At 33.7% G+C, this 13,253-nt stretch overlaps 1 protein-coding gene across 7 annotated transcripts in view; it reads left to right on the plus strand.

The window, feature by feature from the left end:
• Positions 1-12,226, plus strand: part of LOC123548818 (uncharacterized) — a 166,952-nt gene extending 154,726 nt beyond the window's left edge. For all 7 annotated transcript variants that reach the window (XM_045336373.2, XM_045336380.2, XM_045336378.2 and 4 more), the window contains one exon: positions 4,323-12,226. In XM_045336373.2, the coding sequence (XP_045192308.2) occupies positions 4,323-4,574 (252 nt within the window). In that variant the 3' untranslated portion in view covers positions 4,575-12,226. The remainder of the gene's footprint in view (positions 1-4,322) is intronic.
• Positions 12,227-13,253: the final 1,027 nt, after the last annotated feature.

Below are 13,253 nucleotides of genomic sequence, written 5' to 3' on the forward strand. Positions count from 1 at the left end.
TTGTTCACTTACAATAATTGTTTTTTTTTAATTACTTCCCTTTTACGTTACTATAAATAGCTTATTTTTAGTAACTTTTTTATTATTGGCTGTAGGGAAAAGCCGAGACCACTTTTCTGTGGTACAACATGGATGGTACCTCCGATTTTTAGGTGTATTTTGACATATCTGTACCTTGTAAGAGTTTTGTTTTCTTTTTGGTTAAATTTCTTCCCTTTGTTGTTCCTGTCCTTTGGACTTAGATATTTTTTCTTAGGACCTTCTTGTCCTCAAGTGCAATGATAACAGGTGAGTGATATAGGGCCATCATGGCCCTCTAGTTTTTATCATTGAAGTAGGTGAGTAAAACGGCCAAGAACCACAATTCCCTTGCAGAAGGCCTTAAATGTTGGGCAGTTACAGAAGGATGGTGCTCTTGTATTTGTCTTTTTGTCACAAAATGCAGATTTGGATTTCAGCCACGCTTTATATAGTTTTGGTACCAGGTCTGCTTTTGCCTAATATTGTCGTAGTGCTTTTCAGTTGACTTGAGTGATATTTTAACATAAATGAGCCGTGCCATGAGAAAACCAACATAGTGGGTTTGCGACCAGCATGGATCCAGACCAGCCTGCGCATCTGCGCAGTCTGGCCAGGATCCATGCTGTTCGCTAACAGTTTCTCCAATTCCAGTAGGCTTAAAAAGGGAACAGCATGGATCCTGACCAGACTGCGCAGATGCGCAGGCTGGTCTGGATCCATGCTGGTCGCAAACCCACTATGTTGGTTTTCCCATGGCAGGGCTCAAATGTTAATTAGGCATGGAAATTAACTATTGATGATTTCCATTTCTATTTTCCATAATAAGGCTTCCATGTTGGAGTGTTGAAGGAAGCTGACTTTGAGCTGTTGACCCTCAACTCAGTTTCCTGATGTTGTAGAATTCTTTCGTGTATAAAAGCCATCAGGCTGGTTTGCTGAAGGTCGGTGGTTCTACCCGGGTACCCGTTCATGCCTGAAATAATGCTGCAGGAGGACCTTGTGCTTTTCTCCAAGAAAGTAGTCATATTTGACATAATGTTTTTGTGACAGAAAGTAAATGAGTAAGTTTTTTTTAAAAAGTAAACTTGTTTAAAAACATCATTTTTTAAACATTTTTGTGTGACCATTATTTGTGCTATGTGACATTTCGTTTTAAACATGCTTTTAAGTAAAATATTTTATCAAATTTGAAAGCGCTATTTCTCGATGCATACAATCATGGCGCTAAATATCACGTCGAGGTTACATCAACATAATATCGTTGTGATGATTTAAGCATTGCTAGTCATATAAGAATGTTACATAATTTGACATTTTTTGACAATTCAGCAATTTCATTAAAATAATCAATCTTTAAAAGTATGCGAACATTGCCCTTTTTATCAGTAATGCACTTACTACTTTCAAAGTTTAAGTTTATATATGTGAGAATATTGTTATAATCAGGTAGCAACACATAATTTATTAATCATAATTTTTTCAACTTTAAGCTGAGCAACCTAATACAAACTTGTTCTTTGTTAACATTTTAATATTCTTCTTTTGGCATGATAATACTGATGTTTTCATCTATATTTTTCTGTAAAACTGGCATGATTTGTTAATTTTTGTGACGTGTGAACTTGCATTTTAGTAACCAGGGTGAAAAGTTTAAATTAGATTGGGTTTCCGTTTATAAAAACCGCTATTCAGTACCCTGAGAGGGGTAATAGTAGAACTTTATATTTGTGTGTTTAATTTATTTATTAAGTTATAGCTGTTAGCTTTATTACTATTTGAGCCGCGCCATGAGAAAACCAAAATAGTGGCTTTGCGACCAGCATGGATCCAGACCAGCCTGCGCATCCACGCAGTCTGGTCAGGATCCATGCTGTTCGCTTTCAAAGCCTTTTGCAATCAGAGAAACCATTAGTGAATAGCATGGATCCTGACCAGACTGCGCAGATGCGCAGGCTGGTCTGGATCCTTGCTGGTCACAATGCCACTATGTTGATTTTCTCATGGCGTGACTCATTTATAGTTGCTAGTTCTTTATATCCCAGCTTGATTTATAATGAAATCTAGATGCAACATAAATAATTAGTAGTTACCTCCCCAATCTTTGTAAGTGTTTAATTTGAATTATGTATTATAAACAGTGTTAAATTGATGTAATTCATTATAAACAGGGTTTATTTTATGTAAATCCATTACAGACAGGGTTTACTTTACTTTGCAAGATCCGTTATAAAGAGGGTTTATGTAATCCATTATAAACAGGGTTTAGTTTACAAGATCCATTATAAACAGGGTTTATGTAATCCATTATAAACAGGGTTTACTTTACAAGATCCATTATAAACAGGATTTACTTTACAAGAACCATTATAAACAGGGTCCATTATAAACAGGATTTACTTTACAAGATCCATTATAAACAGGGTTTATGTAATCCATTATAAACAGGGTATACTTTACAAGATCCATTATAAACAGGGTTTATTTTACAAGATCCATTATAAACAGGGTTTATGTGATCCATTATAAACAAGGTGACTCACAGAAGCTTGGTGGTTCTACTAAGATTCAACAATGCATGGAGGGGCACCTTAAGTCTTCCTCAACCATCAGAGGCTAGAAAAGTTGCTGTATGGCCTAAATCATGTTGGTATGACTGAAACCTTAAAGAAAATTCTCAAAACATAATTTATATAATCCATTTCTTAAATAAGCATGCCCGCTTAGCTCAATAAGGAGAGCGCAGATCTACGGATCTCGGGGTCGTGAGTTTGATCCCCAGATGGGACGTATGTTCTACGTCGCGATCTGATAAAAGACATTGTGTCTGAAATCATTCGTCCTCCACCTCTGATTCATGTGGGGAAGTTGGCAGTTACTTGCGGAGAACAAGTTTGTACTGGTACAGAATCCAGGAACATTGGTTAGGTTAACTTCCCAAGCTGGCTTATGTTATGGTCAGTGGCTCACCTAGGTGCTTTCCCTTGATGAAATAATGCCCTGAGGGGCACCTGTGGTCTTTCTCTGCCATCAAGAGCTTGAAAAGTCGCAATATGACCTAAATTGTGTTGGTGTCAAAATAAACCCAACAATAAAATATTCAGTGAAAACTTCTTTAGGCACTTGATAAACATTGACCTTTAATTATGTAAAACAGGAGTAGAAATGTTCGTTTTTACAGAGCTTGATTAGATATTAATAGCCCTAGATACCAAGTATGATGGGGCTATATTGGAGTAACTTGTGTCCTTTGGTTGGCGAGTCAGTCTGTTTGCCCAGTTATCATTCCTGGAAGCATATTTCCAAAAACTGTTCAGTCCATTTTTATACATCCAAAGGGATATATTATGTTATGACGCCGGTGTCTGTCCATCCATTAGCAATTGCGTGTCCACTCTGTAACTCTTGAACCCCTTGAAGGATTTCGAAGAAACTTGACACAAATGTTCACCACATCGAGACAAGGTGCAGAGCACATGTTTTGGATGGCTCGCTTCAAAGTCAAGGTCACAGGAGTCAAAGGTCATATGACTGTTTCGTGTCAGCTCTGTAACTCTTGAAATGCTTGAAGGATTTTAAAGAAACTTGGCACAAATATTCTCCACATCTAGATGACCTGCAGAGCACGTTTCGGATATCTCGCTTCAAGGTCAAGCTCAAACTTAGGGATCAAAGGTCATACCTTCGGGCGTATATTGCTCCACATTGTGGTGCTCTTATTGAGTAACTTATACAAATATTCACTATTATAATACAATGATATAAATACATCAGCCTGGTCACTAGGAATAAAAGACAAGGTCACACTCGGAAGTCAAAGGTCATAGCTTTATTTCATGTCCAATCCTTATCTTCTAAACTGCAGGACGGTTTTTTCGTAAAATAGTCATTGATTGTTTACCGCAGGTGAGCCAATCAAGGTCAAAGATCATGGTCACCCTTGGAAGTTGTGCAAATACATATGTACTGAAATGATAAAGTTCATATTTTGCAGTATTTGCTTATCAGTAATTAGGTCCAATATTGCTTTTTTGAATACTAAGAACTTGAAGAAATTGATCAGTATTCCTTCGTTTTTCATTGAAAGTGTTGTTAACAATTCCTGTGTTTATAGATCATTCAGTTTTTCCATCTATTACCTACATTTTAAAGAAATCTAAACTAACTTTAAAGATCTATTCTCAGAGACTTTGTGAAGTTACCTATGCCCTGTTCCTTAATATGTACCTATACTTTATTACACATTAAAAATATATCAAATATACATACATGTATATATAGATTTGTATTCTTTCTGATTTCAGGCTGTATTGCAAGCCGGGGGCCAGCTGACCTTAGTTGTACTTCTATTAATTCTCATTGCCATAGCAGTGACCTTGACATTTACCAAGAAAAAATTTGCACAGGTTCGAATGTGTAAAAATAAAACTATATTAATGGTGTTTGTGACATTGATTTTAGTGTATTTTATGTGCTATACTTCTATTTGGATGCAAGCTATGGAATTTAAAGGATCTTTTGAAAAAAGAATTAGTTCAAATGTGCAGCAAACATAGTGTTGAGCTAAATATAGACTGTATAGTGATAAACTAAATACATATGTCATATAGAATAAATATCAGTGTCCACAAAAATAGTCCCTATTTCCAATTAATGTACCATGCAGTAGAGAGTTAGAATTGATGACTCACAGAATTTATTTTTGGAGTCTGGAAGAGACACTTGATATTTGCATCAGTATTGCCAGAAAGTAGCTAGAAAATGTCTGCCAAAAGTAGATTGCCAGGAAGAGTTTATACAGGACTGAAAAAGATTGATTCTTCTGGAAAATATCATTTTTTAGGCCAGGAAAATGTGAATATGGAGTGGATGACAGTATGTGTCAGAAGACAAAACCCATGGGAAGAAGACATATTGATACAATGTCAAATACAAGAATCCGGATTCAGAATTAGGTTTTTAAACTTTACAAAAGTCAGAACAATAAAACAAGTTTTGAACTTATCTGTCAGATGTAAACAAACAAAAAAATTTTTTGAACATGTGAATGTCAAAATGAAAAACTGGCTTTGGCAATTATTGCAAACCCAAAAGGAAAATATGATTTTTTAAAAATTATTAAAATGTCAAAAACTAATACTAATTCACCAAAAGTAAGAATTGCTAAATGTCCAAAAGCAGGATACATGTATAAGGTTTTAATATTTTACTTTTCATAAATGGAAAAAAAACAAATAATATCGGGGATATCGGAGTATAAAAGAAGATAGAAAAGAAAGGAAAAGAATTCAAGAAAAAGCATTGTATCATTTATAAAAAAAAGTGTAAAAAAACATGAATGCCAATATGGACATACAGTATTAGATATCATAGAACATGACATTGTGGAGATGGATGGCTATTATATTTTTACATGAATTCAGGACAATGGCAACATTTTAAAACATATGAAAATATGTTGTTTGAAAATATGTTGTTCATGATTTGTTATTCAATTTGTAAAAATAATATATATCTGTTGAAAAATTTAGAAAGTTACCATATCTGGCCTAGTTATAACAACTTTTTCCAAATTGAAATAATTTTTAACATGAATTGAAATTACCCAGGAGACATATCCATCACTAAAAGAACAGTAAGGTGTTGGATTGTCACTTTGGTTGTTGTTTTATCCAAAATGAATATGAATTTTAACCCTGCAATAACTTACATGGATTTGTAGTTTCAGATTTTATAGTAGTTTGTAAGTATTTGGTAGTGACTGGCAGTAAGTAGTCCCAGTTTTAGTGTAAATGACTTTTTGCACAGTCAGATGGATAGTTTATCGTGCCATAACATGTTCATTTGTGTGATATTCATGTGTTACGATAAATGTAAATATGATTTGTTTGTTAGACAACTTGTTGATATGAAATAGTTCCTTTATTCTGTGTGGCTAGTTTATAGGATAGAATGTTTTTATAATATACACTGTATTCATTCGGTTACACTTATTTGCGGTTTAAGCGCCCGTTCGCAGATTTCATGTTGATAGATTATTTTTTTCAATGGCAGAATCAAAGGAAGCAGTTGTTCAAAAACCTGTGTAAAGTTATAGATCTGAGATAATAAGGTGTACAGAGGGAGGATTGCCCTACACTCTGTCTAACTGGTAACCCTCATAGATGCCAGCTTTCACAGAAGTTCCAGGGGCCTCCGTGGCCGAGTGGTTAAGGGCGCTGACTTCAAATCACTTGCCCCTCATTGATGTGGGTTCGAGCCTCACTCGGGGCGTTGAATTCTTCATGTGAGGAAGCCATCCAGTTGGCTTATGGAAGGTTGGTGGTTCTACTGAGGTGCCCGCTTGTGATGAAATAATGCACCTGGGGTCTTCCTTCACCATCAAAGCTGGAAAGTCGCCATATGACCTGTAATTGTGTTGGTGCGACGTTAAACCCAAAAAGAAAGAAAAAAAAAAATCACAAAAGTTCCAGAAAACAGTAACCCAGACCAGGGACCTATTACATGATGTACTTGTCATTTTGTTTCAGATAGATCATTAATCTTAACAGACATTGTAATGAGGAATAACTTTATTCAGATTCTGCTTTTTGATATACCTCATTTTAATGTTACTATTACTGCAATTTTTGCGCTATGACTGCAAATTGGTGTAACAGTTAGATACTGTGACCTAAGTGCTTGTTTTTCATCACCCGGTGTGATAATTTTGTCTGTTACCTTTATGCGTGTTAACATAATTTATTGTATGTTGTTCTAGGAAATTGAATCTCCAGGAATAAGATGGTTTTACTACTGGAATAAATAATATTTTAAAAGTTCTTAACGGTAGATTCAAGGGTTTCTCTGTGAAAAACTGTGCATATCACTGAAGAGGAAATATACCACATTTATATATAATTACATAGAATTGATTTTATTTCATTATGAACCATTGAAATATTTGTTTCTACTATTTGTAACGTCTTAATATATAGCTTTCTTAAAACCAAAATGTATTTATGGTAGCTAATATTTTGTAAGTTTTTATAGTCACTTGAGGAAGGTTAAGTTTATGTTAAATGTTTACTATTTCAAGCTTTATTGAAATATCTTAATAATACAGTATGTAGTAAGTAATGTGTATTGATTTACTAAATGTCTTGAACATTTTTGAAGATCTGATGTATTCAAAAACAAGTTAACCCTTATCATGCCGGACACGACTGATTCTGCCTTTGCGACCAGTGCAGATCATGATCAGCCTGCACATCTGTGCAGACAAGATGGACATGTTCATTATAGAAATTCAGTAGGGTAAGGGTTAATGAGACAATTATCAAGAACCATTAACAGATATACGGTACTTGTATATTTATAATGTGCACTATTGAATAATGTGCATATATAAAATTGAAGATTGAAACTTTGGGAGAAAGAAGTTCAAATTTGCATAAAGGTCTTTGCATTTTGACAATGTTTTTTTTTACAATGAATATTTACCAGATAGTAAATAAAATAAGTGAAAGCCAGTGTTGGTCATCAGTGCTTTTGTAGTTTTCGTTGCCATTTCCATGAAATATAATTGCAAATGAAATTTTCATGAGGAAAGAATTCTGTTTTTTTTTTATGGATTTTATATTCTGTTTTATTGTGTAATTGACCCACCGCTATTTCAGATTGATTTTCAAAATTGAAAAATCAAAGTTGTTACTTCTTTTACTTTTATAAAGTTTGATTCATAATTTTTATGTGTTTTTTCCGCTTGTCTTTTTTAATTCCACCATTATCAGGTATAAAAGCTGAGCATTTTATAAGCTTTAATGTATAAGGTAGGGAATTTTTGCGCAGCTTTCTTTTTTTGCCAGTTACAGTGCGCTCTCTGTAGAACAACACCCTTTGGGGGATACAAAAATTGACCATTATGTAGAGGTTGTTGTTCTAGAGAAGGTAAATTTGATAGTATAATTCAGCTTGGGGAAATTTTGATGATATTGTTATAAAGAGGTTTTTGCTTAAGAGAGGGCCGCTCTGGAGAGGTTGTACTGTATTTTAAAGATATTTGTATGAGAGATAAATTATCCCCATTCAGTGAATAAGTATTAGAAAAGAAGTTTTGAGAATTGAAATTTTTGATTTTGGAAAATTGCCCAAAATGTCTGCTGTTGCATTTTTTAAGAATTCCATGTTCAGCTGTAAACCTTACAATCAGTAATGATAATACAGGGTTAATGTATATAGCTTGATCATTTATCGTATTATTTTGTATATATTTTAAGATAATTATTTTAAATTATCAGCATCTGCATTATATCATTAAAGTGTAAAATATTAGGGAAAGAGATTGGGCTTAGAAGGGGAGATGACATGAATTTTTTTAGGATTTTCCAGTTTGACACTGTGAAATTCCGATCATGTCATGTTACTGGTTAACAATAAAACTGGAATTAAAACTACAAGTTGGCCATTTAGACAAAATGCCTAAGGGATGTCCGAGACTATTTTGCTTAAAGACCAATCTATTTAAACTTAAAGAGAAAGCCACAACTAAGAGAAGAAAATGAAGGAATGCCCTTAATGTCTGATTCAGACTTCAAAATACTTACCACCTTGATAAGACCTTCATTCTACAGGAACTTTTGTTGTTCCGGTATACAAATGAATAGTTTATGACATTTTCTGTGCTGCCAATCTGGTCTAATAATCCACGTACAGTTTTTTGGTAAAACAAAATACCTTTTAGGTTAGCCAGCCAGTTTATAGATATATATTTGATGCTTATCGAAATGCAGATAGTTACCTGGTTCCCATCGAAGAGTGAGAGTGCTCTTTCCATGCCATCCAGTACTTTCTAAATAGTAACCTACTTCCCACCAAAGAATTCACACACTTTTATACTTTCCATGCCATCCAGTACTTCTTTCTTACATTGTTTGTAAATAATCCCACCTCGCAAGTTGTATCTGGGTAATAATGTAATAGTGAATTCTCTGTGTAGGAGTATATATAGTAATAATAATAAAGTCTTTATTTAACGAGGCAACACAGTTGGGCATACCCAGTCTTCCCTGTGAGCCTTAAGTGAATTAATCACTCTGTATAATAACAGGTGTCTGCTGAAAAGTGCCTGATAAATTTATTTGAGTTTTATACACGTAAACTTGTATGTTTAGATCTTCAAATTTAGGTTTCAGAAAGCACATTTACACATTATATGAAGTGAAACCTTGCAGAATAATAGGCACTGCTGAAAATTGTTTGATGAATTTAAGCTGTTTTCTACATGTGAGTTAACACGTTTAGAACCTAAATTAATATTTAACTAGTATATGTATAGCTATATGGTAACGTTTCAAATATGACATTCTAGTTGCTTTTCGAAATGAAGACGTGCCCCTACAAGTACAAAATCGCAAAACCTTAAAAATCTTATCACCCAATCATATTCAGGAAAATAAAACTATATTTGTAGGTAGAATGCTATTTTTTAAATAATTTCTCATGCTGTTTTTTAGTATTACTTATTTTCCCTTCGAGATGCATGTCGATTCTTATTACACCATCTTATTACAAGTTTGTAGAAGTATGTTGAAGAAGTGATATTTGTTTTGTTTGTTTCTGGATACAGTCACAGCAAGTATTACAAGTTCAGTGATGTCTATTAAAAGATCTTTGGAAGTACAGATTACTGCCATACAAAACATTACAGAATCGTTTAAATTTAGTGTGTTTATGAGAGGTGATCAAATGTGGAACATGCCTCTAATAACAGTGCAAGTAGAAATATATTTCAAAATAACATTGAAATAGACTCCATGAGCCCTCAGAACTAGAAATAATGAAAATGAGAAAATTTGAGGTGAAGAAACTTTTTATTTGTAAAAAAAAAAACATTATTATGATCTGTCTTTGAAAAGTACATAATTTATGCAGATGTAAGATGTGATTGTATATGTATTCTTGTTAGAGTTACTGCCCTTGGCATACTGTGTATTTCAGTATAAATGTGTAATTAGTTGGTGGAATAAGTGTAAAGTGTTTTTGATTTTTATGTTGTTTGCCTAGTTATGTTTTATTTATACATGCAGGTGTCTATGTACACAAGGAAATATTATGTAACCTTACTTCTGTTTAAAATATCATGTTATTCAAATGAGTGGTTAGTTGATTTTCATCCTGACATGCTGAAAAACAATAACTCTACAGCTTATGAACCTGTTGTGTGCTTTTTCTACCATTCTAGTAAAGAAATTAATATCAGAGTTAATTCTTGCAAACTGCTAATGTCAAAATTGAACTAAATATGTCTTGCGAAAGAAAAAATCACGTCATGAAATGGGGGAAAAACTAAATCTCATCTACAAAAAGTGTAAATTTTTGTGTTAGTCGTTTGTTAATTACTTTTCATATTGAAAATTTTGCATTTAATATGGTTCTGTAAAATTAACAGATTTTGCATTAAATATAGTCAGGTAAATTAACAAACTTCTACATGTCACATGATATCACATTTAACGTTTTGTCATGTGACGCATTTCACTTACTTCCTGGTTATACATTAAATAATTATTTTTTAACATGAAATCCATTGAAAGCTTACGGTTATGCTTTTTTTCACCATATTTCTAATTCAGGTCCATTTTTGTGTTGTGAGATTTTGTCATGTGTATATATTGATTCATTTACAGTTTTAAGTTTTTTTCCATTAAATTCAGGTGCATTGATTACAGCCAGGAAATTGTTTTTATGTTTTGTGTCTTTCATTAGCTTATTTCTTTTGAACCGTTGATGAAGCTTCTTTCAGACTCGAGTCTGCCCAAGTTTTCTCAGATATAGTAAGCTCAGATTTACCTGGAATGAAATTGAGAACAATTTTTTTTTTCAGGGGAATATCAACTATGACCTGTTTACCTATAAGAATCTTTCACCAGTTGAAGGTGCAGACGGAAATGTCTGGCTTGAGGGTAGCTGTTGAGGTGGTAACAAGGCTCTGTTGCTACTGCAAAACAGTTACCCAAGAGCCAGATATTTCCTTCCGAACAATCAAGTAGTGAATATTAGTGATAGGCTAGATCATTTTTCTTACATGCCTTATTCTTCAGTTAACATAAGAAATAAAGTAAAACAAATGCTTTCCTTGTATAAAGCACTATTTAATTATAGTAGCCTATGAATTTACGCAATCATTCATAAATTACTGGTACAGCACATGAGTCATATTACTCCCAGAGTTTTTCCAGCATCAGCAAAAGCATGGGAAAATCCTGTCCGGCATGCAAGAAAAGATTAATGTACCTACACATCTAGATCAAGTTTTTGATTTCTTGTGAGAAATTTTTTGGAATATTTTTTTCATAAACATTTTAAAAAAGCTGTTGCATATCAGAATTTTCTGTTTTCTCCAAGAAGTTCAAGAATTTTTGGAGTGTTATTTGTGTATTTATCAAAGATGTTGAGATGTCAATAGTTTAGAGGTGCAACAGTTGTATAGACAATTTCTAGATGGAATGTACAGTGACATGTCTGCCAATTTTTTCCAGGGAACAGATAGGATACTAAAATTTTAAACTTCCAAAATAGCTTTGACAAGGGTTTTATACACATTTAGGTGAATTTCTCTTGAAATTTCAGTGTCCCTAAATTCATAAAGAAAGTACCGGTACCCTGTATGAACACAATACCCTAACCTCTCTTGTTGCTGAGAACAATTTAAAGCTGCATGCCTCCAGATTTATATCTCTTTTTTTTCTCCAAACTTAAGAAAATGCAGTAAGTAATTGCAACAGAGACATTTAAAAGTGATTCCGTATGTTGTAGGAAGTTTTTATCTACAAAAATATTCCTTTAGTCAATAAAATATGTAGGAAACCCTCGGAAGCATTTATCATGCTATTGATATTTGATACAAAATAGAATGATTTTGGCTGTACCTTTATATCCTACTCATTAAAATATACATATATATCAATTGCTATAGGTTTTAAAATTTTGAAATTCATCTTGAGGCGTGTCCTTTTAATTTGTTTCTCATAGATTTATCTATTTTTACCAGATAATTGTTAAAATTCATATACAATTCAGTGATTTTTACATCTACCCTTTCTGTTGCTGTATGTTGATGAAATGGTTTGTACTGTGTACAATGTGAAAAGATTTATGATGTACTGTGTACATCTGCTTGCTGTATATAGGCATGACAGGCAATAAAATTGTTGAAACCTGAACAGAATCTGTTTTGGTGTTTACCCAGCTAGAACTTTTGTTTGCATGATGGGGTGTAACTACAATTTCCGACAGTACCCTAGCTGTAGTAAGTATGCCAGTATTGATGGAGATCTGACCAAGAAGAAAGATTTGTACAAACTTGAGAAAAGTCTATACAAAGGTGCTATAGACCAAGTTTGGTGAACATGCAACTGAGATCACTCGGGTCAAGGTGTCGGTAACTTAACACAGAAAAATGGTTTCCAATTAATAACTTTAGTTTTGGAATGAGATATTGTGGTGCAACTTGATGTACAATTAGCTTAAGCAGGGATGACAGTTGGGATTGCATTTGGGGCCAATGCAGCAAATATCACTTGTTACTAAAAATAGAAAACTGGTTTCCATTCAGTATCTTTTGATTTGGTAAACCTATCGTCACCAAACTTGGTATTTAGATAGCTTTTGTGACTGCTCAATGTCCATTGTCCGTCTGTCAAAATTTTTTAAACAAGAGGGCCATGAAGGCCCTGTATTGCTCACCTGACCTATTGACCTAAAGATCATCAAGATTAACATTCTGACCAAGTTCCATTAATATATGGTGATAATGTGTCCTCTTAAGGTGTTAACTAGTTTTTTCTTTAATTTGACCTAGTTTTTGACCCCACGTGACCCAGATTCAAACTTTACCTAAAGATCATCAAGGTTAACATTCTGACCAAGTTTCATGAAGATATAATCATAGATGTGGCTTCTAGATTGTTAAAGAGCTTTACATTTGATTTGACCTGGTAACCTAGTTTTGACCCCAACTGACCCAGATTGGAACTTAACTTTAGATCATTAAGATTAACATTCTGACCAAGTTTCATACAGATATGGTCATAATTGTGGTCTCTAGTGTTCACTAGGTTTTCCTTTGATTTGACCTGGTGACCTAGTTTTTGACCACATATGACCCAGATTCCAACTTTGCCTAAAGATCATCAAGATTAACATTCTGACCAAGTTTCATGAAGATACAGTCATGAATTTGACATCTAGATTGT

The sequence above is a fragment of the Mercenaria mercenaria genome, chromosome 6 (assembly GCF_021730395.1).
Source record: "Mercenaria mercenaria strain notata chromosome 6, MADL_Memer_1, whole genome shotgun sequence".
NCBI classification, from domain to species: Eukaryota; Metazoa; Mollusca; class Bivalvia; order Venerida; family Veneridae; genus Mercenaria; species Mercenaria mercenaria.